Source organism: Rhinolophus sinicus, linkage group LG05, assembly GCF_036562045.2.
Source record: "Rhinolophus sinicus isolate RSC01 linkage group LG05, ASM3656204v1, whole genome shotgun sequence".
NCBI lineage: Eukaryota > Metazoa > Chordata > Mammalia > Chiroptera > Rhinolophidae > Rhinolophus > Rhinolophus sinicus.
Window position 1 is genome coordinate 131,930,320 of NC_133755.1, and position 19,279 is coordinate 131,949,598.

The 19,279-nt window shown below is 31.9% G+C and overlaps 1 protein-coding gene across 1 annotated transcript in view; it reads right to left on the reverse strand.

Moving 5' to 3' along the window:
• Positions 1–19,279, reverse strand: part of ASCC3 (activating signal cointegrator 1 complex subunit 3) — a 300,957-nt gene that overhangs the window by 51,732 nt on the left and 229,946 nt on the right. Inside the window, exons 34-36 of the mRNA XM_019738872.2 lie at positions 16,657–16,782; positions 9,061–9,172; positions 8,729–8,863 (exon numbers count right to left, since the gene is read on the reverse strand). Of these exons, the coding sequence (XP_019594431.2) occupies positions 8,729–8,863; positions 9,061–9,172; positions 16,657–16,782 (373 nt within the window). The remainder of the gene's footprint in view (positions 1–8,728; positions 8,864–9,060; positions 9,173–16,656; positions 16,783–19,279) is intronic.

Below are 19,279 nucleotides of genomic sequence, written 5' to 3' on the forward strand. Positions count from 1 at the left end.
TTCTATTGTGTTTCTCTTCATTACTACATAAAGAGAAAGCCTGCCATGCTAGTTAACCTAAAAGGCTATATGTCCCTCAGCCCCATGGACTATTTCTATGAATATTTTTTTCCTTTTAAAATTCCATGTTTCCAAAAGAATGTAATATTGTAGGTCTCTGTTTATACTATGCGGGGGTTTGGGAAGGATATTAAGATGTGTAATTTTTCTTTTGCTCTATTCCACAGAAATGATACTGAAAACATTCAGTTGGCTTTAAGTATTGAGAGTGATCACAATTATTTTCCTACTTGGCTGCTGTGTGAGAATAAAAGTCATGATGGTATATTTAGTTTAAACAATGTTTTGGCATTATTCATATTGGGAAGATATTTAGGACAGGAACCACGAACCTTTTGGAACACTTCTGATCACCATTATTGATTGAGGCAGGAGCTAGCATTGATTTTTGAACTGCTCCACCTGCTGGCCCAATGAGACCCGAATGATTTTAGAGTAGTTAAACTTCATTGGGATGAAATTAGAAACATTTTGAGCAGAAATCAATTTCTAGCATATGAAAATTATATTTTAAAATGTTTTATCCAATGTTAAAGTTTTCATTCATTTTCCATTTATTTAAAAAGTCTAAACAATGTTCTGCTTACTCAAAGCAGAATGAAGTGACAAATGGTTAGAAAGAGATTTTATTCCCAGCAAGATAATCTTCAGTGTTATTTTCATTACATTTTTATTTCCCCAATGTAATTGTATGTGTACTGACAATTCTAAATAGTTATGATATCATTAAGTTAAGCAGAGTTACTACCAATGATAAGCAAAAATATTTTCAAAATCAAATTAATAATGATTTTCTTTGTCAAATGATTCATGATAGTGTTCCCTGAAAAGCAAACACCCCTGGAGTTTTAGAAATAAAACTTAATTTATATGAAACCATCCAAGATTATATTTGCATTTAAAACTGTCTAACTAGAGTCTCCCTATGTAAATGCTCTTATATGATCCCCAGGAGCTTGGTGATCCAATCCTGCCCATAGGCCAGGCTAGAAACTCAGACTTTTGGAGAGAACAATGGAAGCAACTCTTTCGCCTTGAATGCCACAAGTATGAGTAAGCACTTCCCATCACAGGTAAACTTGCATTACGCAGCAAAAACAGAAGATACAAACATATTCAGCACAAGCCTATTCCTTTGTTTTTATTATGCTCTTGGACTCTAGTATAAATCTCCTTAAAAGATATGGGTCTGTCTTCTAATTCTTTGGTATTTCCTCTATCTTTCGGATAGAACATTTAGCAAATCGTAATAAATGTTGACCAGCCAAAAGTATTTTTTATATACAGCTTAGGCTGAGAAGGTTAATGGTGTATCCTTTTAATGTATCTTGCTTTGTAAGTTTTAATAAAAGGGCAAAATAAGATGCAAGAAAAGGAAAAAGAAAAGTACAAAATAGCAAAGGGAAAAAAAAGAGAAGGGCATTTAAATGGTTGCTAGTAGATATGAATTCTTATTTCAACTCTGCCCTTTCCCTGTTGGGAGCTGACTTTTTATATTATTGTTCCATACTGATTATGTCATCCTGGGCAAGACTGAGTCTTTGTTCTTTGAAAAAATGAGAAAGTTAAATTAGGTGATAATGAAAGAAGTATCAAGGCTATTCATACTTTGGTATCTAAACTCATTTCTTAATTAACAGCCCTATTTAATTGCCAACCTTCAGAATCCTAGTAATTGACAGTTGTAATTTTGTGGAACAGTTTAGGAAGCCAAAAGTAATTAAAAAGCAAACAAACAAACAAAAACATGATAATTTAAAACAGGACAAATTTCAGGTAACATCACAAACATATTTTATGCTCATCAGAACATAATCAGTTTAAAAATCTTTAGGGTAATCTACTAAATCACAACACACACATCTGAGACAAGCCTTTTACCAGGAAAATATTTCAGTTTTCGCTGTGCTGAGGAAAGCCTGCAAGTGCAGAAAGCTAGGAAAAAGCTAGGAAATAATAAAGAATAGGGAAGATCTCAAGGAAAAGAGACCAAGAGACATAGAAAGATACTTTTTTTCAAGACATTTTGCCATCTGTGCCTCTCCAAAAGATGCCAGGCAGCTCCCAGCCTGAGGGGAAGGCAGGCTCTTCTCAGGAACCCTGGAAGATAGCCCATTAGGTTTCCCCACTAGGAAGATAAAGAGCAGCAGATGGGATCCTGCAATTGTCAGGAGGTTACTTGGAAATGCAAGGCCATGAGGTTGGTGGTGTTCACTGTTACTCAGTTAACCTTTCCTTCCTTTCATTTTTCCTTTAATGAACTCTTAAATTTTACATGCTGGGTCCCCTACCAATACTATTCATATCTGCTTGTCCACTTTTCTTTATTTCATTTTAAATTTCTCTCTTTAAAAATAAATTCTTGCTTATTTTTTCAATCTCATGTTAAAGACACATTTGAATTTTCTACCAAAAGATTTGTAGCTGTGCCCCATACAGGACAAAATTCAAGCATTAAAAATGCTATATTACTGAAAATGTCTACTTGTGGGCAGAGCAAAGAATCAGTGTACTTTTAAAGAAAGCTCTACAGAGAACCGCCAAACTTGGAAATTTATTGATATATAAAAATTTTACTGCTCTGGTACTTTTCTAAATTTGGAATGGTTCTATTTTATATTATATATCTATTTTATATTAACACATAAAACCCATACTTCTAGTCAATACCCAAGGCTTTGTGGAAAAATAAGAATTTCATAATTTTTCAAATTTAATATTTAATATATAATCTCTTATCCCTGTGTAGTCACAAGAACCATAACAACTAAGTATATTTTTAAAAAATTCAAAAAAAAAGACTCTAAGACAGAATACATTTGGGCATATTTTGCTTTCTTTTAAAGCTATTAATATTAAGCATCTTCTGAAAAATTTGTTCAAATAAATATTCCCTAATTTTTAAATCTTTTCATTTCTCCAACTGTCCACTGAACATATCAAATCACGATCCCTGTTTGCCATGACGACAGGCACTTTCTACACGAGATTTGGGCTTTCAGTGCCAACATCATTAAGAGATTCTTCAAATTACTTTTTAAATGTCCTTTTCCCTCAGGATTTTCACTTATATCTAATTAGACTACTTATTCCATGCCATGTAATCCCTGTTGCCAAAACTGCTAAATGCTTCAATAAGTAGGACGAGGGCATCAATGGAGCAAGACAGATGTAATGTCACTGGTTAAAAATAGAAGTGTGAAGCAGCTGCCTTAATTATGAAGCTTATTAATTCACGGTGTTAAAAAAACTTGGCAAGAGTTCTTATAAAATATCTAAGCTTTCCAAATAGCATATTGTTTAAAACTTAAAATACATGTTTTCAAATAAGGAAGGTTGAAACCATAGTTTTACCAGTAATTAACATCTGCATTTAATACCTATAATTCTTAGTTACAAGGTCACACAATTTTAAAAGGAACTCTGCTTCTTAATTGACTTTTTAAAAGTATATACCCTTACATTTCAATGATTTAAGTTTTTTGTTTTTGTTTTTTACAGTTTGAATTAAATCATAGGACAGGGATAAAATATGTCTAGGAGAGAAAGAAAGGTATAGGAAAAAGAGTTCTAAAGAGCTACTTTCTATAGAACCTGGAAAAACTTAATTATCTCATTAAACTTCAGTTTCATTTTCTGTGTATTAACATTCACCATAAAAGGTTGTTTGATGATTATAAATACTGTATGCAAAATGCCCGGCATGTAGTAGGTGCTCAATAAAAGGTAGTGGTTATTATTATTTAATGGATGTATTGGAAAGACAAGAGTTAAATAAATGGGTTACTATATAGAATAACATTAGTGAAGAGAAATAGTCTCAATACAATCTTTGGCTTTACACCTAGAATACAGTATTTTACTATTATTTAAAGGCAATGGCGTCTAAAAATGTAAGCCAATAACATATCAATTTCTTAGGGAAAAAAGGAGAAAGTGAAAACAGAAGTTTCAAAAGAGGTATTATTTGAGAAAAACATGTTGGTGGGCTTTTTCTTTTTCAGTGTTGACTGAAAGAAAGTGTATTTTCTTTTTCAGTGTTGACTGAAAGATTTACATATAATCAACAAGAAATTAGTACCTTAAAGTATAACAGAGTGCCACATTTGAAAATACAAATATCTCCCTCCCCCACAATATTCTGAAGGATAAAAATATTTCAAGTATCTAGTGGGCCAAGAGAAAACAACAACATGTAAATGTCACAATGGCCTAATCCTAATCCGTGCCTTTCCTGGTCTGTAACGGAATGACCATCATCTATCACACCACACATAACAGGCACAATTCCATCTTTTCTTTTAGTTCTTTAGTAGTTCTACCATTAATAAATTCATTCCAGCCCTTTTAAATCTATATATTTTTGACCCATATTATACCCATCAATTGAAGTAATAAATTCTCCGAGTTTATTATTTGCAGGATCAGCTGGAACTTCCAACTAATTGAAAAAATTACTCTGTTCAAGATCTAAAGAGGGGCTCCATTCATACAGTTCATGATTTGAATTTCAGTTACTCTGATTCAAAGCCTTTGCTTTTCTAGACTGAAATGCCCTATTCACCTATCTTCTATCATTTGAGTAGTTCACTTGGACTCACTCAAATGTTCTCCACGATGTTCTTTTGATGGGGGGCCAGAAGAAATGTATATAGCAAATCTCCTGCATAGGGAAGATTAATATGAAGGACAGAATACTATAACTTATTTTGTTTTTAGAGACTCTTTTTGATGATGGGCACATCCTGCTGCCATTCTTAGAGCATCATACTGAGCTGGTGACCTCAGTCAGTAACAACACCCAGGTGTGTTTCATAGTTTATTACCATAGCCCACAGTGTATCTATGTATTACACACACACACACACACACACACACACACACACACACACACACAGACACACAGTTTGTCAGTAATGTTGACTATACTATCTCCTGTCCCTAGAAAGAACCTCACATATTTGAGGCAAAAAATATTTTGTTGGATGAATAAGTATGTGGTCTGTGAGTAGAAATGTGACTGATGGAATTTAATATGGATAGATGTAGAGTAACATATTAAGGATAAAACATCTAATTTATGCATGCTTCCTTATATGCTTAAGATATTTCTTAAGACAGTTTCATTTAGCATAGGTCCTTACTACTTGAAAGAGTCTAGTTTTCATCTTTAAACTCAGAAATTTCCTGTTGCCTCCATCCTTTGGTTAGAAGGGTTATATTATCAATAGAATACCATTCTGCAAAATACCAGGCTGACCCCAACCATCCTAATGATAGAGGAAAAGAATAGAAAGGGTAGAATTCAGGAGACAGGATATAAATGTACCTAATGTAAGGAATTTTTAATCAAACCTGACAACCTTCTGCTATGAAGCACTGTGGAAAAGGAAAGCATGCCATGTTAAAAATACTGTGAAAGGAAGCATACTATGAAATAGCCTAATTAAACACTTTCTATTTTATTTTTGAAAGAAAATGTCTTTTCTAGTAAATATTATAAAAGAAATAAAATTTTATCCCTACTGAAAAATAAATTCTAATTCTTATTTCAGAAAAGTTGATAGTAATATACAAAATGATAAAGAGCAAACATTTCAATTCAGTTAAATAAAGGAAAAACAACTCTATGTCCAAGTATGAGATTCTAAATACATATCTTCTCTAAAAAAAGAAAAGGTGTGAAAAAAAGGTACCGATGATCAGTGATGAATATATAAAATCTAGAGATCATACTTGAAACTGTTTTTATGTCAACAGAAAAGAAATAATAGGTTTACGTATTTTTAAATATTTGTTGAATCGATGTCTTAATATTCTTTATTCATTCTATGGCTAGCTTCCAGTTTGTTTTATCTGTGCCAGCAATAAGCAATAATCACATTACAACATATCCAAAGGACCTAAATGATCATAAAAAACATAACTTCAACACTATCATTAATACCAAAGAAAACAAAACGGAAAAGGTAAATACAATATGTAGCCTAAGAAATAACCAAAAAAAACTTCATTCACTGCCAAAATTAAACTGATAAAAACATTATAGTAAGTTCAAAGTAATACTGAAGAGAATAGAAACTTAGTTGTGATCTTCCCAGGAACACTAAAAATTACTCTTAAAAATAAATTTAAAAAATGAAAAAGTTTTCAAATGGCTTTAGAAACATCAATGGCTGTATCTTGGTAAAGGGAGATGCTGATAGTAAGTAAGTAATAATACTGAAGTGTTCAAAACCATTTTCTTTGCTCTGTTGTGTTTATGATCCTGTTCTCTATAGTGCCGGTCTCCTCTACAGCTTCTTTCTCTTTGTTTCAAAACCACAAGGAGATTAATATGCATTTTTGGAGGTGAGAGTAGAGAAAATAATGAGGCTATGTGAGTTATTTCAGAATCTTTGGTGTGGTCACAGAAAACATTTCAAAATTCTTCTCAATGAAAGAATAAGAATGATTACTAGAAATTGTTCTGTGATTATTTCAAACACAATCTTGCTTTCTTATTGAATGTTTCTTTGTTAGTATAGATATGTTCTCTAGTGAATAGAGAATAATCCCTAAGACAAGAAAAGAACAAACAGTGGTACCTGCAGATCTTGTCAAGGTGAGCCCTACAGTTCTAATGGCCCAGTATCTTCATTCAAAAAGAAGTCTCACTGAGATATTACGGACTTAGACACTATCTGGCAGATGGGGAGGGTTTCTTGGACTAAACACCACAAAAAAGATTACATCATTATTGCTACAGAAATTATAAATGAGTACAACACCTATACAAATACACTTTTGAGTTTATCTTACATATACTTACAGATGATTTGTTTTGTTTAGTTAGTCATAAAAGAGTTGATTTTGTTTTAATATAAATATACCGTGAGATCAGCATAACTTGTTTTTGGCAGTGTATTGCTGGAAAGAAACAGGCTGGAAGAAAATAATAACTTAATTGCTTTGGTACTGTATATATTTTTGGGCTTTTCTAGTGGGGTTAAGGAGGATAGAGAATGTAATAGACATATGGTTTTCATAAACATCCTTTACAAACAACGTACATCTAGTCTTAACACCACATACTTTGTACCCCCACCTCAGTATCCTTCACCCCAGTTTATGTGTCTGTGTGCGTGTGTGTGACATGAGAGGCAACACAGTACAGTGTTAAGAACCCACACAGTGTAAAGATCCTAGACTAGCACCTGGCACATGAAAAGTGCTCAAAGGCATTAGCTATTATTGTACGAGTTCCCAAGGTAGACAGTACTTTTAAAAATTTGATTTGGTAAATATGTCAAGGTAGGTAAATTTGAAAGAAAATTATAGTCTTAAATTTAACAGATACTAGTGTAAGATGCTTGCCCAAATTAATTAACCATGTATTTTATTGTCTTTCCCCCAGATAAATTCTTGTTTTTATGAATCTAAACTGGGAAATAATAAAAACCTCATTCTTAGGAATCTAAAATAATGTTTGTATTTTTTTTATACTTTACCTCAGAAATGAGTTTTTAATTTTACCAAAAAAAAATCATTTTTTCAATAGCTGCCTCATATACTTTAATTCTCTACTCTTTTCTATAAAGCAAATAATAGAAAACCGATTAATATAGGATCCATCCATCAATTCATTAATAAATATTTTCTGACTTGCTACAAATGTACTTGGCCCTATGCTGCACACAAAATGTACACACTAGTTTCTCAAAGGGAAAACAGTGAAAAAGTGAAAAACTATGAATGGGATTTTGAAGCCTATTAAGAACGATAAAGCAATAGGAGAGATTAGGAAAAAAGCTAATAAGTAAGTTAACTACCTTAAAACCAGTGAATTTATGAGGGAAAGACCTTAAAGACTAGTCCAATGGTTCTGAATTTTTTAAAAAAGCACCAACACCCTGAGGGGTAAGATAACATACAGTATTACTTGTAATATATATCCTGACTAATGTGCCAAAAAAGATTTGTAGTAAATTATTATACTTAAACTAAACAAAGACAAAAAAAATAAGGCATATATAGTATGCAGAAAAGGAGATGGAAAAGATACTCCTAATAGTAATTTTAACTTCAATATTAAATTTAATTCTTCGCTTCTTGGCAAAAAAGTAAAAATGAACACGGTCTAGGTTTTTTACCATGGGATAAATCTGATTATATTTTTTTTTTAGAAGGGGAGGCAATAGAGAGTTAAACAGCTTTCCTGGCATTAACTCGAAGAGAACTAATCATGTGGATCCTTGTGTAAAGAAAATTCAGTAACACCGTGGATTCAAGAAGAATTATCCTAAAGAAGCAATAAGAAAGGCTTTCAATTATAATTCATAGAGATTATTACATTGAAGGATGGGGTGGTCACCTGGCTGCCAAGGATAGCCCAGTTTATACCTATTATCCTGGCTTAAATATTAATAGTGCCCCGTTTCATTCTCAGAAGGATCCAAGTTTGGATGATAAATTATGTGGTCATTTTATCAATGGGGAAGTTGGTCCAGATACCTTGCTCTAGTGATTTTGTTTGACAGATGAAAGGACTTCATAAATAGTTTCTGTTAAATTTCAAGAGGAACTGGGTGGCAACAATTTAAGACCCAAATTTAAAGAGAAAGTATGGAATATGTAAAATATAATCTCTTTATATTAAAAAACAGTGCAATAATGTCATGAAACTCACACTCAGAATTGAAAGCAACTCTTCGGTACTGCATTCAGGCTTCAAACGCTCCTTGAACATTTTAACTGTTTGGTGCTTCAAATAGTAATAAGAGGCAATTCGGCCATATGTCAGAGGTTCAATGCTCCGATTATCCTATTTCAAATGAAAGATAAAATGACATAAAAAAGTACAATAGAAGTGCATACAGTTAGAAAATTAAAAATTCATACTGAAGTTATTATTGCAATAACTTTGTTAAACTTTTTGGTTATCATTAGAAGCCAAAGTTCTACTGTTAAAAAGCTGGACAATCTATCTTTTCAATTAAAATGCATGTGACTGAGTCATACCTCTCCAATATCAATACAGTAGGAATGTTCCAATTCAACCAGGGACTTCTCAATCAGATAGGACAAAAACTTGTTCACAGAATCATGGCTCACATCACTCAAATTGTAGTAGCTAGAAAATAAGCAAGAGTTCGAGATATTTTCTATTAAAATTATTGCTTTAATTTCACATCATTCTTTTCAGAATTTCAAAAAAAACCCCACAACAATTACATTTACAGCAATTCAAAGAAATAAAGCGATTGTGAATACCACTTCCATTTTATAGACCAAAATCCCCATAGTAAAGTTTGTTGACACTGATGACAACACATTAAAATATGTAAGATAAGCAGCTAAAATTCAGGATCACATTAAAAAGATCCTAACTTTCCAGTGTTAAAACTGACATTACTTCAGTTTAAATACCTATAGCAAACTGAACTTATGCACTAGATTAGAAAGGGTGAGGAACGTATTATATATAAATATATAATTCTCTTCTTTATGTAAAAGCCCATCCTCAATTACTTTAGAAAACTGAAAGAACTATTGAATTGGGTAGTAGATGAGTTCTTTTGGGAGATTTTATCAATTACTGTTCCCATAATGCTTAAGGAGCAAATGTCATCCTAAAGATGAGAAGGGACATCATCAGGCTGACAATACAGCAGTCTAAGTAAGCTCCTATACAGAGAAAACACATTGGTTCAGCTCTTTATGTTTTCCAAGTAAAAGCCTAATGACACGCAATTCACCTGACTGCTCCTCTCTGTGACTCCGAGAGGTTCTTGGCAAATCGTGAAAATCACTAGACATCTGTGTCTGGGAATAGATCCAAAAGGTGAAAGACTGCTCCACAGTCACGTCAGATCTCTAATTCCTGCTGTGTCAACCCTGTACCCCAGTCAGTATGGAGAATTTACATGCCCTACCTCCATCCAAATCAAGGAACAGGAGTGGAAAGTGGCCTTAGAGAAGAGACTCATCACTGAAATCCCAGCACCAAGGTTTTACATCTGTATAGGACTAGGAAGGGGATATGCATAGCTTGGGAAGAAAATATTATAATCTCAAATGGTAGAGGCCTAAAGGAAACCACAATCTGTCAAGTATAGTAATTTTTTTTCTTTTTTCAAAAGGAAAGATTTGGGGTTAGTATACTATACAATTATTTTAAAATACACAAAGCAGTTCTGAAATCATGGCAGGATATATTTTTGTTAGAAAGAGAAGTCAGCACAAATGGCTAGGTATAATCAAATATGAGAGTCTCCACTGAGTAAGGAATAATAACAGGCTATTTGGGAAAATAACTGTAAATCATAATTATATCCTGAAGATTTTAATTTTCATAAAAAAGAAATGGTTACTTTAAATTTTAGTCTGTAGAGAAATTATTGACTTTTCCGGAAAAGTTCTTGACATAGACCAAAACAAAGCAATATTTATCAATGAACAACAGAAGAATAAGTATTGAAACCAGTGCTGTCATTAATTTACACAAAATGCACAAACTTTTATCTAACTCGGCATATATCAAAGTGAAAAACCAGCATTAGAAACCATCAGAAAATATTTTATCCTGACAAATGACTAAGAAGTACTTAATTAGAATAATGTATTCTGTTTTAGAGATGAAAATAAAAATTCTGGACATTCAAAGCCCCATAAAAGATACAGATCCCTAAAACCATCACAAATTATAGTTGATCCATGAACCACATGGGTTTGAAGGGCGTGGATCCACTTACATGTGGATTTGTTTTCAATAAGTACTGTAAATGTATTTTCTCTTCCTTATGATTTTTAAAAAACATTTCCTTTTCTCTAGCATAATTTATTGTAAGAATACAGTATATAATACATACAATATACAAATTATGTGTTAACTGACTGTGTTATAGGTAAGGCTTCTGGTCAACAGTAGGCTATTAGGAGTTGAGCTTTTGGGGAGTCAAAAGTTATACATGGATTTTCGACTGTGTGGGGCTTGTCCCCCTAACTCCCACATTGTTCAAGGGTCAACTGTATTAACAATATATTTTGTCTTTCATTTTTCCCCAACCAATGAAGTTTATCAACCAAACTTTTTACAATATAAGTCCTTACTTTATACAATAGGCCCCCCTGTATCCATAGTTTTGCTTTCCGAGGTTTCAGTTACCCATGGTCAACAGCAGTCTGATAATATTAGATGGAAAATTCCAGGAATCAACAATTTAGAAGTTTTAAATTGTGTGCCATTCTAAGTAGCGTTATGAGATCTCGCACCATCCTGCTAAGTGTCACCGGGACATGAATCATCCCATTATCCATGCTGTACACACTACCTGCCCATTAATCACTTAAGAGCCATCTTGGTTATCAGATGGACCACGGTGGCACTGCAGTGCTTTTGTTCAAGTAACCCTCATTTTACTTAATAATGGCCCCAAAGCACAGGAGTAGTGATGCTGGCAATTTAGATATTCCAAAGAGAAGCTGTAAAGTGCCGCCTTTAAGTGAAAAGGTGAAAGTTCTTGACTTATTTAGGAAAGAAAAAAATCATATGCTGAGGTTGCTAAGATCTATGATAAGTATGAATTTGGCATCTTAAAATTGTGAAAAAGAAAAAAAATGTGCTAGTTCTACAGTTGCAACTGCAAAAATTACAACTATAGTATGTGATAAGTGCTTAGGTAAGATAAAAAAAAGGCATTAAGGGGTGATCAGTTAGCTCAGTTGGTTAGAACACGGTGCTAATAACACCAAGTTTGTTGGTTCGATCCCCAAATGGGCCACTCTGAGCTGTGCCCTCCTTAAAAAAAAAAGGCATTAAATATGTGGGTGGCAGATATGAAAATGAGATCCAATTGATGGCAATGTGTTGTGCCAGAAAGCACTGAACCTGTACAAAAACTTCAGCAAAAATCCCCTGAAAAGAATGACCACATTCACATAACTTTTATTACAGTATATTGTTATAATTGTCCTATTTTTAGTTGTTAATCTCTTGCTGTGCCTAACTTATAATTTAAACTTTATCATAGGTGTGTATATATATAGGGATAAATAGTATGTGTGCTCCGGTACTATTTGTGCTTTCAGGCATTCTCTGGGGTTCTTGGAACGATATCCCCTGTGGATACTACTACTGTATTTGGCTTGATAAGTCTATACATTTTCCAACAGATTTTTCAGGTGTTTGGATAAATATACAATTGATAAAGTTATTTCTAAATTGAAAAAACTAGTGAAAGTGTGCCTAGAACACTGAATAAATAGCACCATTTATAGAGCAAGAGCAGGCTACTCTTTATGCAATCAAAATTACAGAAGTAAAACATTACAAAAATATCATAAAAAACACAAAGTTAAAAACTCCATTTTTATCCATAAATTTATCAGGCCATTTGAAACAAAGAAATCTCATGGATGTTGCTACTGATTACCACAAACCATTCCTTATAAATATAACTGGAATGCCAACTTTACCATTTTATGCCTTCATGAATAAATTTGATACAAGTACAAATAACATTTAAAACCATTAATAATAAAAACTTTCCTTCAAAATTATAGGTTCTTTTTATATTTATTTTAGTCACTGTTTTATGTATTTATAAGATATATTTTAATGGGCTAATATTCCTTCTAATGTTTATTTAAGTCTTTTGGAAAAATTTTTAGACTAATTTGTGGCTCATATTCAGATAAAGTACAATTAGGGAAAATATTTCTTAAACATTTAAAAAATAAATTGCAAAAAAAATTACCTAAAACCATGTCTCCAGGACTATAACAAATTATCTGATGACTACGCTAAAATATTATTCATAATCTGACTTGCTAAAAATTAACACATTTTTAGCAGCATAAGTTAAAAAACTTCCAATGATATTTCTTCTTAATATAATTCTTTTCTAATGTACTGACCGATGTTTTTATTGACTTGCAAAATTCAATTTAAGTAATTGAACTGACATAAAATTTACTCAATATTAACACTTTTATACTTACAATATCTGGGGCTAACCTAAAATTTAAAAATCCCTAAAATTGTTTTCCTCAGGTATTATGGTGTGATAACTTTTGTTTATTTATTTATTTTTAAAAAGAGACAACTTTTAAATATAGAGAATACTAATTAAAATATTATATTCAACAATAGTAAAGTCTCAATCATTAAAATACTTGGCTCTATGCAGCAAACACAAATACTAAAATGCATCTATTTTTGTTAATGATACAACATCACTGATTTCTACCAAGTAGTCTTTGTTAATATTTCAACTGAGATTCTAAAGTTACTTAAAATATTTCAAGTACTTATAAAAGTAAGATATTACTACATTTGAGACATACAATTTACAAGACATTGTTAAATAATAAAAATAAATGTGAATTATTTTTTAGGTAACAAAAATTTGAGAGATAATGTATTCTGACACTTTTCTGTGAATAAAGGATGGAGTTTATATTTCTGTGATCTTTATTAGCATTATTGGCCTTTGCTTCTATCACATAAACTTTTCTGTCATCGTACAATTTCTAGCCTAAATGATTATAAGCATTTAGCTTAAAACATTACATATCATTATTTCAATAATCACTTTACTAACTTGAAAAAGCATGCAACAGTTAAGTAAAAAGGTCTGTTTTCATGTTGCACTCTCCACAGTACTAAATTTATAATTTACTGATTATTTAAACAGAAATATTACACAACTGTTTAATTACGGACAAAGGATACAATGTATTTTCATGCTCTCTGCATTGAATCATCAAATCATTATCTTCTCTTTGCCATAAACAGACAGCCTACCTTTTTGTCAGCATGCTATTTCATTTATTTCGCAGAGAAACCCAGTTTCACAATAATTGACTTGTCAGAGCTCTAATTTATGAGGCTGAGCTCTGTAAGATTTCTCTATATTGGACTCAACCTGCACACAAGCAGGGTTGAATATTTACAATGCTGTTAACAGGTGCTGAGTTGTTTAATGATTCTAATAGCCAGAAGCGTACTGAGAAAGCCAGCGGGATCACAATTACAGGCTGTTTGAACACAACAATTACTAGTCCCCTGAGAGGTGTGAAAGTCAAAGGCAGTTTGATACTGACAGCATCTAGCACATTGGCTAGACAAGCTAACTTCTATTAGCAGTCCATTGGGAAAAAGTCATAACAAACCTCTCCCTATCATAAAAAATTTACAAAGTTCATTAAATTAAACAATCAAAAAGTAAAACAATTAAAAATAAATTATCTTTAAAGGCTCTTATCTTTAAAGGACAAACAAAAGCATCACATAGGAAACATCAAGTTATCTTTTTCCAACCCTAATAAGGATGAAATTTCACCAATTGAGAATAAAAGAGATTTTATTGTAATGTAAAACATAGATAAAGTTACACCAAACAGTTTGGATTTAATGTGAATAGCGGCAGCCATTTCCTGTTTGGTTTATGTAAACCCAGCCAGAGATCTCGCTGGGAAATTTTTCATCAGTATTGAAATGCTGCTGCTATAACTGTCAGTACTGGGAAGTCATTTGTTACAGCACCATGTTTTTTTATGTTCAGATTATGCAGCAGTAATAATGACAGAAATAATGAAAGTGGTTACAGGGACAGCTGAAACTACCACATTCCCCCCCCCAGAAATATTTAAAAGCTTTCTCAAGGGAAAACAGAGAGTAAAACTGAACATACAAATTGAATCCAGAACTCAATTTAGAATATATATTTCATGATGCACCAGTACATGTGTTTATATATATTTGAACAAACTAATGTATATACATATGTATTATCTACATATACTTATACATATAAATATGTATCTTTATCTGCATATATGTATTTGAATATACGTATTAACGCACATGAGATTGTAAACTGACAATCTCTCAACATAACTGTAATTTAGTTAAGGTCTTGGATTTTTATTGGTTTTCGCTTTATATATATATGTTTTATTGGTTTTTGCTTTATATATATATATATATATATATATGTTTTAATTCTGTTTTTAGTCACCTAAAAACTTGTAAACAATTATAACTTTTTAGTGATTGCTCTTGTTATCAAGATGAACCATTCTTTGTCCTTTTTAATCTTTTTTTGCCTTGAATTTCATTTTGCTTTCTCTTTGTTATTGTTCTTCATATCTTCTTTCATTCCTTAATTTTCAACTTTTGTATTTCATTTTGATTTCATATGTGGCTTATAAATCATGTTTAGCTGGATTTAGAAAAATGAATCTAAGAATTTCTGTCTTTCAACAAGGAAGTTTAATTTATAACATTTATGATTATTACTGTGCTTTCTCGAAAAGAAGACCAGATTTTATATTAATTTTTGCTCCAAAAGATGCATTAGGGCGTATTTTCAGGGGATATCTTATTTTTTCATGTACAACAATCTACATTTATTCAAATACAGTCATGTCATCTTCTTCTGGAACATCATCATAACATACTAAATGCGTCCATCTGGCTGACAATCTTAACTGGGGCTTGTTTTCTGGGTAGGTCTTATTTTTGGGGAAACACGGTATTGGCCTGTCTCATCATATGAATAGATCCTGTCAGTCCTCTACTCAAAATCCCTACATTGGTTCCCATTTCACGCAGAATGAAAGTCAAAGTCCTGACCACGATCTCTAAGGTTCCATGTGACCTGTACTACCAGTGACCCCCAATTAACCTCCTCTCCTGCTCCTCACCATCCTGTACCCTACCTCAGCTCCACCTCCTCCTTGCTGTGCCTTGAATACACCAGACACGTCTGCCTTAGAGCTTCTCCGGGTCCCTTGGCCTAAAATGTCCCCTAGATATTCACATGGTCAACCTTCTCACTTCTTTCAAGTTTTTGTTCAAATGTCAGCACCTTTTTTTTTTTTAAAAACAATACAATATTATTAACTATAGTCACCAGGCTGAATATCATAACTCCAGAACTTATAACTGAAAGTTTGACAAACATCTCCCCATTTCCTCTGTTAGCACCTTTAACTAGGCCCACTCTGATTCCCCCCACCCACTCTACCCTCTGACTTCCTGATTGTTCTTTTCTGTTTTTTTTTCCATAGCACTCATTACCTTCTAACATACTTTGAAAATCACTGTCTCTGATAAAAGAATATGAGGGCCATGAAAGCGGAAAATTTTGTGTTTAGTTTACTAATGTATCTTCAAAATGCCTAGAACAGTGCCTGGAACATAGCAGGCGCTCAATAAATAAACTAAGGAATGTAGATTTAATTTTTAAATGCATATCTCACCATTTTAAGGAGCCAACTGCACATGCACCAAGTCAGGCACCACCATGTGATTCAGCACATTTCTTAATGACTTCAGCTGTCCTGTGTCCCTAACTATAGAGCAAACTCCTCGAGGATATCATACATTAACTAAAATAAGCTGAAATAAATACATACAATTATTCACTTTCTAATATAATATATTGTGATCATATAGTATGATCACATCTGAGACATCATCTGATTCACTGGGCAAATTCATACGTCTAGAATGTCCAAAGTTCTGACTTTTCTATTCTGTACCTGAATTACTTTCAAACGTACTTTCTTTCAGTGCAAAACAGAAATAAACAGTTGCCCTGTACTTACCTGGGGTTCATGATAAGACGTCGGAAAAAGTAAGTCCAAGTGATATAATCCATTGCATCTTGCTTAGATGTTATTGTACCACCAGCAATCTCTGCATTTAAATGGTCAGAGAGCACTCCTAATAAACTATATAGTGAACAAGACATGGGAAACATACATGAACGTTAATGAACCACACTTTATCTCACACAGTCAAGACTCAGATGTTACGTTCCAAGATACATAACTAATGTGTTTTGTATACTTTGCATATTTTGTATATAATTTTGGGGAAATGAGTTTCTAGATGGAAACAAGCACAGGTTAACAGGAATAAAGCCAGTAACTTATAGGCGGGAAAGATGAGAGCCAAAGTAAGATCAGAACCACAGAAGATACACCTTGGAGAACAGGGAAAAGTATTCTTATGGGGTATGGGAGTAAGTATGGAATAATACTGAAATGATGAAAGGAGATTTGGCAAGAAAGGGATAAGAGTTATGACTGAGCAAAGATATTCCCTTCATTCATTCAGTGAATATTGAGTTCCTAGTTATATATAAAATAATTGTACTAGGTGTTGTAAAGTATGCAAAGATGATGAGATGTGTTGAAAGACTGGCATAACAAAATGTTCATTTTAGTTTCTTATGTAAATAACAAAAAATGGAAGCAATGTACAACAAAAGAAAAGGTTATATAAATTATGATATATGGAACAACATGCAGTTATTAAACATAGTTGTAACAAAGGATGTTTTAAGGAAATAAGACAATGCCCATAATAAAATTAATGAAAAAAAGTTGCTATATTACTCTCAATTTATCACTGGAAGAGCATAAATCCATATAGTCCATTTGGAAGGCAATTTGGCAATATCTATCTGAACAATCACTATGACTTAGCAATTTCACTTTTCCATTATCACCTGCTAGAGAAACATTTATATGTTACAATAGGAAGCAACATACTTCACTGCAAAATTGTATGCAAGAGGAAAAATTGGAAACTCTCTAAATGTTCTCTAAATTAATCTCTAAATTAATAGTGTAGTTAATATATAAACTATAAAACACTGTAATAGATAAAACATTCAGAGTTTTACCAAGGTAGAAATTTAAAATTTTTAGTTAAATTTTTACTGATGTAAAAATTTTTTTACAGATAATTTTTATAAAATTAAGGACATTCCTTTACATTCCTGTTTGCTAAGCGTTTTTATTATGAATGGGTGTGAAATTTTATCAAACGCTTTTTTTACATCTACCATGTTTCCCTGAAAATAAGACCTAGCTGGACAATCAGCTCTAATGCATTTTTTGGAGCAAAAATTAATATAAGATCCGGTCTTATTTTACTATAATGTGAACCCTAGTCTTTAATATAATATAATATAATATAATATAATATAATATAATATAATATAATATTTACTATAATGTAAGACTGGGTCTTATATAATACAATATAACATAATATAACATAATATAATATAATACCGGGTCTTATACAATATAAGACCAGGTATAATATAAAATAACATAATATAATATAATATAATATAATATAATATAATATAATATAATATAATATAATATAATACCGAGTCTTATGTTAATTTTTGCTCCAAAAGACACATTAGAGCTGATTGTCTGGCGAGATCTTATTTTCATGGAAACACAGTATGAGTAATCACGATTCTTCTCATTTTTTCCTGCTAATGCGGTAAATTACATTCATTTATTTTTAAGCAATAAATCATCTTTCAATTTATGGAATAAATTATACCTAGTTGTAATATAGTATCTTTCTTTACACTGTTGGATTTGAGTGGCTAATTTGCCTTATCCATGATAGACACAGGTTTGTTACATTCCTTGCCTGTAAATTTCTTATCAAGTTTTAGTACCAAGGTTATTCTGGGTCATAAAACAAGTTGGCAAGTATTCCTACCTTTTCTACTATTAGAAAGAGTTCCTGAAAGAGTGATGTTATATTTTTCCTTAAATGCTATGAAGAATTCACTAATGAAGCATCTGGGTCATAAGATTTCTTTGTAGAGAGATTTCAAGCATTTAAGCATTTAATTTAAGATTCAATTGCTTTGATCAATAAGAGACTATTTAGATATTCTATTTCTTTTTGTGTCAGTTTTAGTAAATTTTAAAAAAATTTTACCATTTGTTTCAAATTTTTAAAATTATTTGCATAAAGTTTTTCATAATATCTTATTTTCTTTTTAATGTCATTTGATTCCAGGTATCATTTTGTTCCTTCTCTCTTTCCTTGATCAAACTTAAAGGTTTATCAATTTATTTTTCTTTTCAAAGAACTAACTTGGCATTGCTGATTTTTTTCTAATGTATGTTTGGTTCCAATTCATTAATTCTTATTTTTATCTTTCTTATCATCTCCTTTCTTTGAGTTCAATTTGCTAATTTTTTTCTAAATTCTTGCAATAGATACTGAAATAATTGATTTTTTATTCTTTTTAAATATACATATACTTATGGTCATAAATTTTCTCTAAGCACAGTGTTAGTTATATCCCACAATATTTAATGTTTTCATATTTTCCAAATTTAAAGAAATGAACATTAGTAGCATTAATAACAATAAAAAACCCCGATAATTATTTATGGT